The sequence below is a fragment of the Myodes glareolus genome, chromosome 4 (genome assembly GCF_982192425.1).
Source record: "Myodes glareolus chromosome 4, mMyoGla1.1, whole genome shotgun sequence".
NCBI classification, from domain to species: Eukaryota; Metazoa; Chordata; class Mammalia; order Rodentia; family Cricetidae; genus Myodes; species Myodes glareolus.
The window spans coordinates 83,794,576-83,807,755 of NC_142029.1; the positions used below are offsets into that span (position 1 = coordinate 83,794,576).

At 45.1% G+C, this 13,180-nt stretch overlaps 2 protein-coding genes across 2 annotated transcripts in view; both read left to right on the forward strand.

Moving 5' to 3' along the window:
• Positions 1-2,859, forward strand: part of Hykk (hydroxylysine kinase) — a 28,959-nt gene extending 26,100 nt beyond the window's left edge. Inside the window, exon 5 of the mRNA XM_048416803.3 lies at positions 103-2,859. Coding sequence (XP_048272760.3) covers positions 103-563 — 461 coding nt within the window. The 3' untranslated portion in view covers positions 564-2,859. The remainder of the gene's footprint in view (positions 1-102) is intronic.
• A 633-nt stretch (positions 2,860-3,492) lies between these two features.
• On the forward strand, positions 3,493-12,008 carry Psma4 (proteasome 20S subunit alpha 4). The gene is made up of 9 exons (XM_048416805.3): positions 3,493-3,624; positions 4,956-4,981; positions 5,207-5,249; positions 5,538-5,700; positions 7,880-7,957; positions 8,484-8,572; positions 9,973-10,103; positions 10,744-10,867; positions 11,586-12,008. Exons 2-9 carry the CDS (start codon positions 4,979-4,981, stop codon positions 11,738-11,740), a joined length of 786 nt encoding a protein of 261 aa, XP_048272762.1. The 5' UTR covers positions 3,493-3,624; positions 4,956-4,978; the 3' UTR covers positions 11,741-12,008.
• Positions 12,009-13,180: the final 1,172 nt, after the last annotated feature.

Genomic DNA, 13,180 nt, shown 5'->3' on the forward strand with positions numbered 1-13,180 from the left:
TTATTTTTTTGCTCATCAAATTCTTTAGATGGCTTTGCTTTAGATAGAAAGAGAATGATTTGGCATGTTAAATAACTTTTTATGTGATTTATCTAATTTCAGGTATCAATCATGGTGATCTTAACGACCATAACATCTTAGTAGACTTCAGCGAGCCAGCCTCTGGAGATGCTGTGTATCGAGTCTCTGGGATTTTAGACTTTGGTGACATGAGCTATGGCTACTATGTGTTTGAAGTGGCAATCACCATTATGTACATGATGATTGAAAGCACAAACCCGATACAAGTGGGAGGCCACATCCTTGCAGGGTTTGAAAGCGTGATCCCTCTGACGGCTGTGGAGAGGAGCGCACTGTTTCTCCTTGTCTGCAGTCGCTTTAGTCAGTCTCTTGTCATGGCTGAGTACTCCTGCCAGCTGTACCCGGAGAACAGAGAGTACCTCATGGTTACAGCAAAAACCGGATGGAAGCATTTGCAGCAGATGTTCGACATGGGCCAGAAGGCCGTAGAAGAAATCTGGTTTGAAACGGCCAAGTCCTATGAATCTGGGATCTCCATATGACCAGAGACAAACTTGTATTTCCTTGGCAATCAAAACTCAGTTAGGCCCAGATCAAATTCATGAAAGATTTTCCTGCAGAATTAAAAATGAAATGGTAAAACAAATTTATGCTGAATATGAAGAGGCAAAGGAAAGTCTAGTTTTTACAGCAATCTTAGGACTACCTTTTACACTTAAGAAAGTACTACATTTAGAACTTCCCTAGTGTGCAAGGCCCTGGGCTTAATTAACCTCATCACTGTAGAAGAGAAAAACACACTCACAAGGAAGCATGTCTTTCTGCAGGCTTTGTCTTTTCTTTCAATCAAGCATGATTATATATGATTTGTAATCACTCTCTCTAAGTATATTCGATAACTTTTAAACTATGAAAGGAATACATATATAATAACTATATTTATGTATTTTAAATAATCCACATATTTTAAACACCTAGTCTACACAACACTAACTGTATAAACTCTCCTCTGCTCTCACTTCCCTAGCATCCCATGGGATTCTGTCTTTTCCATAGCATTTCACTGTCTTACCTGTTGTACAGTCATCTAGCCTGTCAATACGACCATGGCAGAACCATGAGACACTTACGTCTGTGTGTCTCTCCTTGCACCTGTGATAGTGCTTTTCCCACAGAAGAGTCTTTGGACACATTCACAAAATGAATGCATTGCCAGAGGAAAGATGCTATGGTGCCGTAGGGGAAAACACGGGTGGGAGTCATGGGGAAAACATTTCAGAACATTGAGAGAGTAGCTGCAACTGGAACCAGAGGTAGACATTAGACAACAGTGGAACTGCATGGAAGCAGACGGAGACATCCAGGCAAGGCCATTAAGCCTGACAGCAGCAAGGATCCTCAGCAGATGGGTGCTCGCTACACTGCTCAGGCTGGTCTTCCGCTCCTTGGTTCCCACAGTCCTCCTGTTCAGCCTCCCAGTGTAGGCCCCTAGCCCTACACCAGATGTTTTTCATTCTCTATAATTGATTGCCTTTTATAGAAATCTGTAAAATTAGTGAAATGAAGCTCATTACATATTTAAGTTTTACCTCGGTATTTACTGTTTTTTTCCATGACTCTCTAATGTAAGTGGCTATTTACATATTCTTGTAGGGTGGGCTTTTTTTTTCTGTGTTTAGACTGGATTCCATTGTGTTGTTCATGCTGGACTCAAGTTGTAATCCTGCTTCATGCAACCAAGCAATTAGCTGGGACTGTAGGCATGTCCACCACACTCGGTCCGTATTTTTGGTTTAACCACGCTTTCTACAGATGACTCAAGTCAGAACCCTGGCCATTCACACACCTCAGCAGTGCTTACCTCTCTGTGAGTAGGCCCTGATACTATAACTGCTTGTCTGTCTGTCTGCCTGCCTATCAACCTGTCTGAATTTCCCAAGCTAGGCATTTCTCTGAATTTATTTGGAATTCATTTTTAACTTCTTTTTGTTTTGGCTTCCTTTTTGTAAAATCAAGGTAATGGTTGTACCTATCCCAGAGAGTTAGGGTTAGGGTTTTGTAAGAGAATATGACAACCTCTTAGCATAGACTCCGGAACATAGTAGAAGCACAATAAATAGTTACTAAATAATGGATCATATTCCAGGTTACCCAAGCTCAAAATCCTGGTGTAACACGCTGCTTGCCATATCCAGTCAGTGAGCCTTGCTGCTTTAACAAATCAGAATCTTAGGTCAACAATCTGGAGCAGCCCTCTTTCCTGCTTCATTAGTTGTTCAGTATATATACTATCACCCAATGTTTATTGAACATTATTTAATCCAGAACAGAATCATACAGATAGTCTGAAAATAGAACCTTTAAAAGCTGAATTAATTGACTCAAAAGACAGCCCAGGCTTAGATCTTAAATTAGGTCTTTGGATTGTGACCCCTGCTCCTAATCACTACAGAATCCCATACTTCTTTTGCCTCTCCTCTCCTGTACACACACACACCCCCCCCCCCCACACACACACACGGGGGGGGGGGGGACAGAGACATCGAGGCAGAGAGACAGAGAGAGACGGAGAGAACAAGAACAAATGAAATCATTCACATGTGAAACACTTAGGATTCTCACATTTAAGATTTTTGTTTAACTAGGCTAATCAGGAAACTAGGAATCAGAAAAATGGACTGAAACTTCGGCATACTCCAGACCAGCGTTCATCCTGTTATACAGTGGAACCTGCAGTTTCTCTCTGAATTGGTCTTGCTAACGAGGATTCCCTTCACTAAATTCCTAATGTAAATATTGCTGATTTCTGTTAAAATATTAAATATATACTGCACTATATGGATAGTTTACTATTTTTTTCTCTCATTTTTGAAACAGTCTCCCTATGCAACTCTGGCTGGCTTAGGATTCACAGGGCCCAGACTACAAGCCACTATTTTCTAGGCTTCCCCCCTTTAAAAACAAAACAAAACAAACAACAGATCCAAATCGTTTTTGCACCCTATACAGAAGATAAAGGCCCTGTCCAGTGGGCTGAGATGATTACAATATTAAACACGGCACAGTCAACCCACTAGCTTTTCAAACCCCAACATAAGCACAGAAACCAGGTTAGAAAGATAGGATGGAAGAGAAATTTTCCCAATCAAAGAGCTGGATCTGAGAGAGGAGAAAATGAGGCTTCAGGGTAGGACGAAGGAAAAGTTATTAAAGGGCAAGGCTGGACTAGCAAGCGATTCGGTTCTGTGTGTAGTTGCTTCGCTGGGCTTCGTTAAAATGGTCCAAAAGAGAAACAGAAATTGGAGCCCAAAGCGTAGGACGAACTTAGTTCCACTTTCCGCAGCCTAGGCTCTTCCCTCCTCCCTCCAATCCACCTCTAACACCGACCCCAGCCTAAGACGAGGTTGTTCTCCTCCAATGTCCACGTGGGGGCAGCCGGTCTCCGCCCCGCCACCAGGAGGACTTCCGCGTCCTCGCCGCCCCGCCCCCTGGCAGTTCTGCGCACGCTCGGGAGCCATATTCGCCGCGGATGCTTGGCCATCCTGGTTGGTTCTCCTGCTGAGTAAAGCGTCGCCGATCTGCACCCCTCACTGTCTTCCTCCGGTGAGGCTCGGTCTCCTAGGGCCCGGGGAAGCGTGGTCGCTGTCTCCTGGGCGGGGGCCACCTGCGTGGAGACGACGGCCAGGCTGGGGCGGCCGCCGCCGAGGAGCCGTGGGCACGATGACTTTGCACCCGCCTCCTCGGTGACCGGCCTTTCAGGGACTGGTCCCCGCCGGCCGCCGTCGGGCATCTCCGCGCGGCCTGGACGGCAGACCCGGACTCTGGGACCCCCTGCGTCGGTGCGAGGGGTGGGGCGGCTCTGCTAGTCCCTTCGGGAAAGTGGAGCTGCGGGGAAAGTCCAAAGCTTGTGGCGCCGGCGCGGGGCGTGGAGGTAGAGCTGTGTTCGCAGCCTAATCGAAACCCGGTGTGGCCTGGCTGCTGTGCACGGGTCCACCTTTCTGTTTCTCCTACACGTTGGAATCGACTCCTGGCAGGTTAGCTTGCCGGACGACTTTCCTAAAATGTCAGTTCTTAGGGTCCTTGCGCCCAGTCATTTGTGGAGCCGTCAGGAGTAAGAGATTAAAGTTTTCACCTGAGCACCCAGACCCTTCAGATGTCTGTTTAACTTTCCAGCCACGATTCCTGGTTTCCCATTATTAAGCTGTATAGGAACTGAACTCTGGGTGCCATTTTTCCATTGAGGCAGAGCTTCCATTGCTGTCTTTCGAAGAAATGAGGCCCAGGTTTACCACCTGCCTCTACACCCTGAAATTCAGGGCCATATCAGGCTTAGGCAATTTGTCCCTTATCCGCTCAGTTCCACTTCATTAACCTTTCTCATCCTGCTCTACTTGGAATGTCCTTCCCTTCACCCTTCCCCAATTTTCCTTCGACTTGAGGCTTTTCTACTTATGTTTGCCTCTCCCATCTGTGATTTACTCTCATTCTCAGTATTTGTTTCTCAAAAACTTACTTGCAGTCATCCCTTCTTCCCATCCCACCCTCGGTGCCTCTTCCGGTTACTTTATGATCTGTGTCCCTCTCCTCTGGCCGCTAGATTCTGAGTTCTTTGGACAGACTTGGCTTTCACCTTTAGGTGGTTCAGCATCCAGTACAGTTCCCAATGGCTGTCTGATGCATAGTGTTAGCTGAATGAGGGTGTGGAGCAAACAGTTTAAAAGGTTGAAGACACTTTTCACTTTTTGAGACAGGGTTTCTCTGGGTAGCCTTGGAGCCTGTCCTGGAACTAGCTCTTGTCTACTAGGCTGGCCTCGAACTCACAGAGATCCGCCTGCCTCTGCCTCCCAAGTGCTGGGATTAAAGGCATGCACCTGGGTAGAAGATACTTCTTAAATTACGATTTTTTTTTTAATGATCCTATTTTCTTTTCACAGGAGTTACATAAAGTTCAGAAGCCATGGTGAGTTCATGACACGTTTCATTTAATTTTTGCCTGTTGAATGCTACGGCTTGTTTGCAGCTAAGAGACTGACAGAAGTGAAGCAGAAGCAGGTGGGGGTGGGGTGGGGTGGAATGGTGGCTTCCTCCCCTGAACTCAGCACCAGGACACAGCTGTAGATTTGTGGGCTTCCAGAAGCTGACTGACTTCAGTGACAGGCATCATCGCTCTGTTTTTCCTTTGCAGTCTCGAAGATATGACTCCAGGACCACAATATTTTCTCCAGAAGGTAAATTAGAAAATTTAACCTGCTTCAAAGAAAGTTTTTGTTTAGTTTTGTTCTTTTTTTTTTTTTTAAGTATTATACTTTTAGTGGTGGGGGGAGCTACACGTGTGTCTCTTGGTGTTAGGCTCATTCTTTTTGTACTTTGAAATAGCTGTTGTCCCTAGGTTGATCACAGCATGTGTTGTTGAGTAGTGAAACTAAGGATGTGACTGTGCCCCGCTAGTGTCTGCTGGTTTCTCAGGATTAGCACTGTAGGAACATGGAGGAACGCTGTGTCTCGCTGTTTTGTAGGTCGGTTGTACCAAGTGGAGTATGCCATGGAAGCTATTGGACACGCGGGCACCTGTTTGGGCATCTTAGCCAATGATGGAGTCCTGCTTGCAGCAGAGCGGCGCAACATCCACAAGCTTCTTGACGAAGTCTTTTTTTCTGAAAAAATTTATAAACTTAATGAGTAAGTGGCTCTGAGGGGAGAGTTTGCTCTATTTCACTTTCTAGCCTAAATGGGATTTGCATATCTGGAAAGGAGTCTTCTATGTGAGATGGTAGAACTGAAGGGAATAGATTAATTTTTTTCTTGTGAAAATTTGTGTATTTGCTTTATTTTGCTTGAAACCTCCTTGAAGCCTCACTTATTGTGTTATGTCTCAGTATGTTCAGTATGTGTGTAATTCACTTCGAGTGCAAAGCTAAACACTTAGTGCAAAATGGCATTGTGCAGTGATAAAAGTATGTACTTACTGGTCACACAGATTCGGTTTAAAATTCAAAGTTGATCAATACAAGGTGTGATGTGCACCAATTATTTAACTTCTTGGGGACTCAGATTGGTTGTAGAAATCTAATGAAACAAAATAAATGAGCGAAATAAACTCACACAGTGTCTAGCCATAAGCAAGCCCTAGTGGTATTGCTTAGAATGACGGTGTAGAGACTCTGGAGAATTATACTGACTCTTTACCAAAGAACCGGGTTTTGGAGATCTGGGCATGGTTTAACCACACAGTACAGTCCAGTTTCTGTTCAGGTTGAGTAGTACTTGGGACTTTGTTTTTTGTGGAGGACTGGCTGTGCTACATAGAGACTTTGCCTTGTGGAGTAGGCCTGATGAATGCTTGTTGCTGAGGCCTATCTAATTATTTGTTTATTATAATGTTGAATGTGTATACCGTACATTCTGACTCTTTTCACATCCTATCCCTACCATGCCCGTCTTCCTTCTCCCTGCCCACAAATCTTTCTTACGTGTCTGTTTACAGATTGACTGACATTCCCAGGGCCATCTGTGTAACTGTGGGTTGAAAGCTGTCTATTGGAGGCCGGTGGGCTTAGCAGTTGGCACATAACCAAGGACAGTGATTCTTCCTTTCTCAGAATTTTTCAGTAGCTAAGAGTTGCAATATAAAGACAGGGTCCTGTGAGCCCTTTCTTGACTGATTATTGGTAGGATGTGGTGAGTCTTTTTCTGTCCCGGTAGCCAGCTCCCAAATAATGACACAAAGACTTTTTATTAGTTGTGGAAGCTCAGCCTATAGCTTAGGCCTGTTCCTAAGTAGCTTTTATAACTTGAATTAACCCGTTTATATTAATCTGCATTCTGTCACATGGGGTTACTCTCTTCCATCTTACACCTCTTGTTTCCTCTCCATCCATCCTGGTCTCTCCTCGGAAATCCTGCCTGTACCTCCTGCCTAGCTGTCGGCCATTCCGCTTTGTATCACACCAGTCACTGTATTCATCTTCACACAGAGTACAAATATCCCACAGCATCCAGTCTTGCCTGTGCCCAAAGCAGTTGTGAACTGATGGTTTCAGCCTAGTCTGCAGCCCACTCTCTGTCTCCTACTCTTTCCCACACGCCTGTCTGAAGGCCTTCGAGAGGCAGTGGAATAAGCGGCTGCTTTAGGGCTGTCCCACAACTGTCACTTATCCCCTGCACCAGACACCCATGAGTCTGCACTTACCAGCACTTAAGCTGAGGCTTCTCTGATTAAGGCTGGGGTCCACTTTTGTCTAAGAGGAAAGGTATAGGTACTTAGAAGCCACCAGAAAGACACTCCCTGCATGGGCCTAGTGCTCTCACGGGCCTTTGGCACACTCACTTGTCACAGTGTCCTCCTCCCCCCAGTCACTTTAGGCCCTCCTCAGCGGCTGGAGCACTTGTTGAGGCACAGTCCCAGCAGGTAGCTAGACTGTGGAGCCAGGGAAAGCTATGGGGAGCAGGCAGAAAAGGGAGTGCATGCCTAGACAGCCCGTGAACCCCCACCCTGTGTCCCTTCCCCTCACACCTGTCAGGCCAGGCAGTGAGTTACACCCCAGTAGGGGTTTGTCCACTCAACAAAGCCTTTTCTTGGTTCCTTTGGTTTAGCTACTTAGCGTTCCTTTTCTTGCCTGCTTCCAGAGGGCAATAATAAATCTCTGCTGGAGAACTGAGACTGCATTTGTTTATCATTTGTGCAGAATGACATTAGGTAAACATCTCCCAAGATCATGCTTCCATAGCCTTTTCCCCGAGGCTGGTCCTGTGAGGAAAGTTGGTGAATCCCTCATAGATCTAGGTACTTCTTAACACTCAGAAATGCCCTAGCAAGCATCTTTCCTCTTACATTGGTCTTTTCTTTTTTTTCTTCAAGGGACATGGCTTGCAGTGTGGCGGGCATCACATCTGATGCTAATGTTCTGACTAATGAACTAAGGCTCATTGCTCAAAGGTACGGATGGAGTAGTGTGCCACCCAGCACATGAGTCACATGGCTCCAAGGCAGAGTTTAAAGTTGTTTTAAAAATCTACTAATTGGCCAGGCGGTGGTGGCGCACACCTTTAATCCTAGTCCTCTGGGTGGGGGGAACAGGGGAGGAAGAGGCAGGGGCAGGCTGATCTCTGTGAGTTTAAGGCCAGCCTGTTCTACAGAGTGAGTTCCAGGACAATCAGCTATACAGAGACAGAAACTCTGTCTCGAAAAAAAAAATCCATTAATTGATAAGTATATTCTTCCTAATCAAACAAACGTATAAAATTATAAAATACGGGTACACATGAGAATACTAGTATTCTTTTTCTCCGTCCTCTTCAGAGTAGAAGTGACTGCTACATTTATCCCCATTTTATATATATATATATATATATATATATATATATATATATATATATATATATATTCATTCATTCAGAGGGCATTTCCTTGCATTGTATATGTTTTTGAAAAGCCTGTTAATATGTCATTCTCTTTACCGTAGGTATTTATTACAGTACCAGGAGCCAATTCCATGTGAGCAGTTGGTTACAGCACTGTGTGATATCAAACAGGCTTATACACAGTTTGGAGGTACTGAGTTTCTGTGGGAATACTCTGAAAACTTAAAACATTCTATAAGGAATAAACTCTTGCTTTGTTTTGTTCTGTGTTAAGGTTTTTTGAGGTTGTTATTTTGACTTTGTTGGGTTTCTTTTGGGGGTTTTAAAATATATTTTTAAAAATATTTTTATTCTCTGAGAATTTCATACAATGAATTTTGATAATACCCACCATTTCCTTCCAAATCTATCCCCCACCTGTCAACCTGCACAACTTCATGTTCTTTTCTTCCCTCCCACTTTCCTCTTCTAAATCCTTCAGTCCAGTTTGTGCTAAACAAACACACTGGGTGTGGGACCTGCTCTATAGCAAGGGCCACACCTGTAAAGAAAATGACTTCCTCTCCCAGCAGCTACCAATACTAGAAACTCATCAGCTGGAGGTGGGACGTCATGCCCACCTCCCTTGGTATTCGTCCTCTCCTCAGTATCCCTCCTCCCTTCGGTGTACCTCCTCCTCTCAGTATCCCTCCTCCTCTTGGTATCCCTCCTCCCTCGATATCCCTCTTCCTCTCGGTATCCCTCCTCCCTCTGTATCCCTCTTCCTTTCAATATCCCTCCTCCCTCGGTATCCCTCCTCGTCTCGGTATCCCTCCTCCTCTCGGTATCCCTCCTCCCTCGATATCCCTCCTCCCTCGGTATCCCTCCTCGTCTCGGTATCCCTCCTCCCTCGATATCCCTCTTCCTCTCGGTATCCCTCCTCCCTTTGGTATCCCTCCTACCCCGGTATCCCTCCTCCCATGTGGGGCTTGGGCATGTTGTCACAACTACTGCGAGTTCGTTTGTAGCTTCCCTGTTGTGTCTGGAAAACATTGTCTTGTCACCCGCCACCTCTGGCTCTTATGCTCTGTCCCTTCTTCCGTGATCCCTGGGTGTTGGAGGAGTGATAATGTCCCGTTTAGGGATAAGCACTCTGAAGTCTCTTATTCCCCATATGTTTTGTTTGTGAGACATTCACACAGTGTAGCCTAGACTCACCTGGCGCTCTCTGCCATCCTTCTGCCACAGCCTCCTGAACCCTGAGGTACAGATACCGCCTGCTCTGTGGAAATCTGCTTCCACATGCCACAACAGGATGCTTCATGGCCAGAGTAGCCTTTCAAGTCTGGAAACAGATCATTTTTACATAATAATGAAATTTTGCACGGGGATGGGGGTCTTCAGTTTCCTCATTTCCTCCCCAGCCGGAGTCCAGCTCCTAGAAACAGAAGTGGCATTTGTGACGGAACTTATCTGTGGTGGCCAGAACACAAAAGCAATTTATGCATGCTTAACTCCACAGACAGGCTTGGGCCGCATCCACTGAAAGCTCTAAATTGAGGTGGTTGGGTTTTAAAATTGAGATTATTGATTTTTTTTTTCTTTGTTAAGGAAAACGTCCCTTTGGTGTTTCTCTGCTGTACATTGGCTGGGATAAACACTATGGCTTTCAGCTCTACCAGAGTGACCCAAGTGGAAATTACGGGGGATGGAAAGCCACGTGTATCGGGAACAACAGTGCTGTGAGTATCTTTGTGACGCTGACGTGCAGGGAATGCTAAGGTCTGTGCTGGTGGAGTAGCGTTTAGTGCAAGAGTGTCTAACGGCATTTAACAACAGTGTCAGCGCGGCCTCAGTGTGGTCTCTGCTACTATATGCTGTAGTTTGTTGATGATATTTATAGCTAAGTGCTAGTTTTCAATTATAAGTTGTAAGAACTTTTTTTCTCATATGTTAATTCACACCTGAACCCTTTTTTGTTTGTTTGTTTGTTTGTTTGTTTGTTTGTTTTTTCCCCATTAAGGGTTTTTCTGTGTAGCTTTGGAGCCTGTCCTGGAACTTGCTCTGTAGACCAGGCTGATCTCGAGCTCAAAGTTCCACCTGCCTCTGCCTCCCAAGAGCTAGGATTAAAGGCGTGCACTACCACTGTCCTGCTCACATCTGAACTCTTTCGGGCGAGGCCACAGGTTCAAGGCCTTCAGAACACTGGTCACCCTGGTCCCTTCCCCATCCATGTTACCTTTCCCGCTGTCAACATTGTTTGTACCGGTTGCATAGCCGATATGAATTCAGGCAGTTGGTGTGTTAGGCCAGTCCGTCGTACTCTCCCCTAAATGCACAGATTTGAAGGAAACTCTCTGTGTTGATTCTTTGTTTTTTTAGGCAGCCGTGTCAATGTTGAAACAAGACTACAAGGAAGGAGAGATGACTCTGAAGTCGGCACTTGCCCTCGCTATCAAGGTGCTAAATAAGACCATGGATGTTAGTAAACTGTCCGCTGAGAAAGGTAAGCCCGGTCCTCCTGGTTTGTCTAACTGAATGAGGGGATTCATTGAGTAGCTACTGTAGCCTTAGGTCTTTAATGAGTTTTAGTTTATTGAAGCAGCCACCTTAAGGGACACTGGAGACTCCATGCTGTTAAATGACTAAGATTAGCCTTGATGAATTGTAGAACCACAGTCCTACGTCATAGGGCAGACTTAAGCATTTGAGCCTGAATGTAATTCCTGTTTTGGAGATCCTGTGCTTCTGGCTGGCCTTGGCGTCACTGTTAGACCAATGCTGGCATCAAGCTAGCAGTGATCCCCTGCCTGTGCCTCCAGAGTGCTGGGATTACAGGTGTGCATCGTCATGCCTGATGGAAACTGCTTTTTAGCTCATTGTTTTGAAAAGAAATTAAGAAAGTTCATTAAAAATAGTGTTGTATTGTTTGAATATTCTGGCTTGTTCCTTCTGGTCAGCACAGCTTGTGGGTCAGAACAACTTCTGACCTGGCTTTACTGGGTAACACAGATGTTTGCTGAGAAAGTTACTGAGGGAAGAAGAAATCCTTAGGTAAAAATGGTAATCAGGGTATCACAGGATCAAAGGCATTCTGTTCCCATAAAAATGTGAGTATATCGTTTAGAGTATATAATATGGGAGAGTAAGAAAAAGACCAAGATGCAGGTAAAGAGAGAGTAAACCATTCTGTCTCTGACACAAATGTGTGTTTATGTTTTTAGTGGAAATCGCCACACTAACGAGAGAGAATGGGAAGACCGTGATCAGAGTCCTCAAGCAGAAGGAAGTAGAACAGTTGATCAAAAAACACGAGGAGGAAGAAGCTAAAGCTGAGCGGGAGAAGAAGGAAAAAGAGCAGAAAGAAAAGGATAAATAAACAAAATCACGGATTTTATAACTTCTTAGAGGCACCAATTCAGTTAGGTGTTGTCCTGGCCTTCTACCCTGGAAAGGTTTTTTTTGTTAATTTTTTCTTCTTTAACTTGCCCATCGGGGAAATAGGACATTACATACTGAATTGGGTCCTTGTGTCTGTCCAGTTGGATGCTTTATTGTAATGATGGACATCTTTATAGACATCTTAATCTTAACACATAATTTTTTTGGAATAAAATTTAGAAAGATTGGTTATGGTGAAGGAAAAATTTCTCTGTGGCAGTAATTGTTGAAGATACCGCAGTTGGCCAGAGAAGTGCACACACTACTCTTGCAGAGGACCTAAATTCAATTCGCTGCACCCATATTGGTGGGTCACGGCCACAACTTCATCTGCCGGGGGATGCAGTGCTCCTGGCGTCTGCACTCATGCATAGCCCAACCACGTGCAGACACACATAATTAAAAATGAGTAAACAAAAGAACACCAGGGTTGCTAGAGTGATGATTACCTTCTTTTTGTGAAGTATGTATACTATGACTTACCCAGATTTTACAAAGTGGGCAGGCTTCCTGCTGTCTCCAGGGACTGGTTTGAGACTGAACAGTTAGACTAAGCAGCGCCTTAGGATAATCTGCATGTCTGTAAGAAATACTGAGTCCTGACTCTGGAACTGAAGCTGCCCATAGTCAGCAGCCCCAGCCTCATAGAAGATAGTGTGGGAGGAGTTTGCAGTCTGAAAAGTGGGACCAACAGGAAAGAGCAACTCCAGTGAGGCCGGAGGGAGCTCCCTTGCTAGGTTTAGCTCATTCTGTCCACTTGCTTCTGTGACTTGGCAGAAGGAAGGAGTGCAGTTGTTAAAAGTGTGGTTCATGGACTCCCAGCAGGAGTAGAATTACAGGAATAGAAATTGGGGAATCACACCCCAGACCTTCTGAATTCAAGTCTCTGCAGTTGAAACCCGGTCCCACTCTGTTGTCCACAGACTTGCATCCACCTCCACCCCAGGGCACTGGACCTAGAGTCTTGGGCATGGTGAACTGACAGTTGGGCACAAAGATGCATTCCCCACCTGATTTGACAAGCCGTAGATTGGAATTCTTACGCTTGTTAAAGTTGGAGAGGTAAGTTTTGCACACTAGGATCATCTGGTTGGCTTTTCAAACTTGGGCACAAGCTGAACTCCATGCCCATTAGCCATTAGCTCCAGGGGATCCAGACATAGGCATTGCTTTAAAAACCTGGGATATTCCATGGCGGCAGGATGAGAGCCGATTTCCTTAGCTAGTGTCTGTCAAATACAGGGTCTAATGTTTTGTTTTTTGTTTTGGATTTTTTTTTTTTTTTGGCAGGGTTTCTCTGTTTATCCCTGGCTATCCTGGAACTCGCTCTGTAGACCAGGCTGTCCTTGAACTCAGAGATCACCTGTCTCTGCCTCCC